The sequence below is a fragment of the Tympanuchus pallidicinctus genome, unplaced genomic scaffold (assembly GCF_026119805.1).
Source record: "Tympanuchus pallidicinctus isolate F22 unplaced genomic scaffold, pur_lepc_1.0 scaffold6, whole genome shotgun sequence".
Classification (NCBI taxonomy): domain Eukaryota; kingdom Metazoa; phylum Chordata; class Aves; order Galliformes; family Phasianidae; genus Tympanuchus; species Tympanuchus pallidicinctus.
The window spans coordinates 16,345,698-16,347,896 of NW_026294780.1; the positions used below are offsets into that span (position 1 = coordinate 16,345,698).

At 65.9% G+C, this 2,199-nt stretch overlaps 1 protein-coding gene across 1 annotated transcript; it reads left to right on the plus strand.

The window, feature by feature from the left end:
* The first annotated feature begins 706 nt into the window (after positions 1-706).
* On the plus strand, positions 707-1,993 carry SOX1 (SRY-box transcription factor 1). Its single transcript, XM_052664433.1, has one exon. It carries the CDS (start codon positions 743-745, stop codon positions 1,859-1,861), a length of 1,119 nt encoding a protein of 372 aa, XP_052520393.1. The 5' UTR covers positions 707-742; the 3' UTR covers positions 1,862-1,993.
* Positions 1,994-2,199: the final 206 nt, after the last annotated feature.

The following is a 2,199-nucleotide window of genomic DNA, read 5'->3' on the forward strand; positions in this document are numbered from 1 at the left end:
GCGGTCGGCGCGCGCGCTATGCAAATCGCCGCACGGCGGCGCGCCCCATTGGCCGGCGGCGGGCGGGGGCGGGCGGGCTTGGCGCGCTGGCTGGATGAAGCGCTCCTCCCCGCCGGGCGGCGGCAGCGGGGCGGGCGGCAGCGCAGCGAATTGCGTTGCCCGGTGCGGCCGGGCTGGCTCCCCACCCCCACTCCGCCTCCATGCCTCCTCCTCCTCCCGCTTTTTTTTTTTTTTTTTTTTTTTTTTTGAGTTAACGTTTAAATAGTTTTTTTTTTTTTTTTCCTCTTTTTTTTTTTCCCTCTTTTTTTTTTTTTTTTTTTTTTTTTTTTTTTTTTTTTTTTTTGGCGTGGCGGTGGGTTTTCCTCTCCTTTCTGCTCCGTTCACCTGCGATCAGTGGATGCAAGTCACACACGCTCCCTCCCTCCTCTCTCTGGAAGTTAGCAAAGAAGAAGAACAAAAAAAAAAAAAAAAAAAAATAGATCTGTTAAGAGCAGGAGCGGGAGAGAGAGAGAGAGAGGAGGGGCGCGCCGAGTGCCGCAGAGCGCGGCAGGACGGGCACACGCCGGGCGCAGCACCGCGAAGCACCGCGCAGCCCCGCGCAGCCCCGCACCTGTTTGCGCGCCCCGCGCCCGGAGCGGCCCCCGGCAGCGGGAGGACGCCGGCAGCGCCGCCGCCGCCGCTCCTCGCATGTGCGGTGCCTCCCCGCCGCCCGGCGCCGGAGGGAAGTGAGGAAGCCCCGTGAATGTACAGCATGATGATGGAGACGGACTTGCACTCGCCCGGCGGAGCCCCGGCGCCCGGCGGCGGCCTCTCGGGGCAGAGCGGCGCGGGCGGCGGCGGCGGCGGCGGCGGCGGCGGGGGCAAAGCGGGGCAGGACCGCGTGAAGCGCCCCATGAACGCCTTCATGGTGTGGTCGCGGGGGCAGCGGCGGAAGATGGCCCAGGAGAACCCCAAGATGCACAACTCGGAGATCAGCAAGCGGCTGGGCGCCGAGTGGAAGGTGATGTCGGAGGCCGAGAAGCGGCCTTTCATCGACGAGGCGAAGCGGCTGCGGGCGCTGCACATGAAGGAGCACCCGGATTATAAATACCGGCCTCGGCGGAAGACCAAGACGCTGCTCAAGAAGGACAAGTACTCGCTGGCCGGAGGGCTGCTGGGCGCCGGCCCGGCCGCGGGTGGCCCTCCCGCCGTCGGCGTGGGCATGGGCGTCGGCGTGAGCCCCGGCGGCGTCGGGCAGCGGCTGGAGAGCCCCGGCGGGGCGGCGGGCGGCGGCTACGCGCACATGAACGGGTGGGCCAACGGCGCCTACCCGGGCTCCGTGGCGGCGGCGGCGGCGGCGGCGGCGATGATGCAGGAGGCGCAGCTCGCCTACGGGCAGCACCCGGGCGGCGGGGGGCATCCGCACCACCCGCACCCGCACCATCCACACCATCCGCACAACCCGCAGCCCATGCACCGCTACGACATGGGCGCGCTGCAGTACAGCCCCATCTCCAACTCGCAGGGCTACGTGAGCGCCTCGCCCTCGGGCTACGGCGCGCTGCCCTACGGCTCGCAGCCCCACCAGAACTCGGCGGCCGCGGCGGCGGCGGCGGCGGCGGCGGCGGCCGCCTCGTCGGGCGCGCTGGGAGCGCTGGGCTCGCTCGTCAAGTCGGAGCCCAGCGTGAGCCCGCCCGTCACCTCGCACTCGCGGGCCCCGTGCCCCGGGGACCTGCGGGAGATGATCAGTATGTACTTACCGGGCGGCGAGGGAGGCGACCCGGCGGCCGCCGCCGCCCAGAGCCGCCTGCACTCCCTGCCCCAGCACTACCAGAGCGCCAGTACGGGGGTCAACGGCACCGTCCCCTTGACGCACATCTGAGTGGCCCCGGAGCAGCCCCGGAGCGGCGCGGAGGGCCCCGGCCCGGGCCCCGCAGGACTGCGGCCCCGCCGCCGCCCCGCGCCCTCAGCCCCCCTTCGTTTTTGCCTTTCATTCCGCTCCTTCCCGCCCTCCCCCTCCCTCCTTCCTTTTTTTGTTTTGTTTTGTTTTTCTTTTATTTCTTTTTGTACAGAAATGTTTTGATGTTCTTGTAATAATAATAAATAATAATAATAATAATAACGAGAGAGAAAAAAAGGTAACGGTGGCTTTACTGACCTTTTTGTTTTTAGGAGGACCAGATCCCGGCACTAGTTTTAGACTGAACTTCTGTGTTTTAT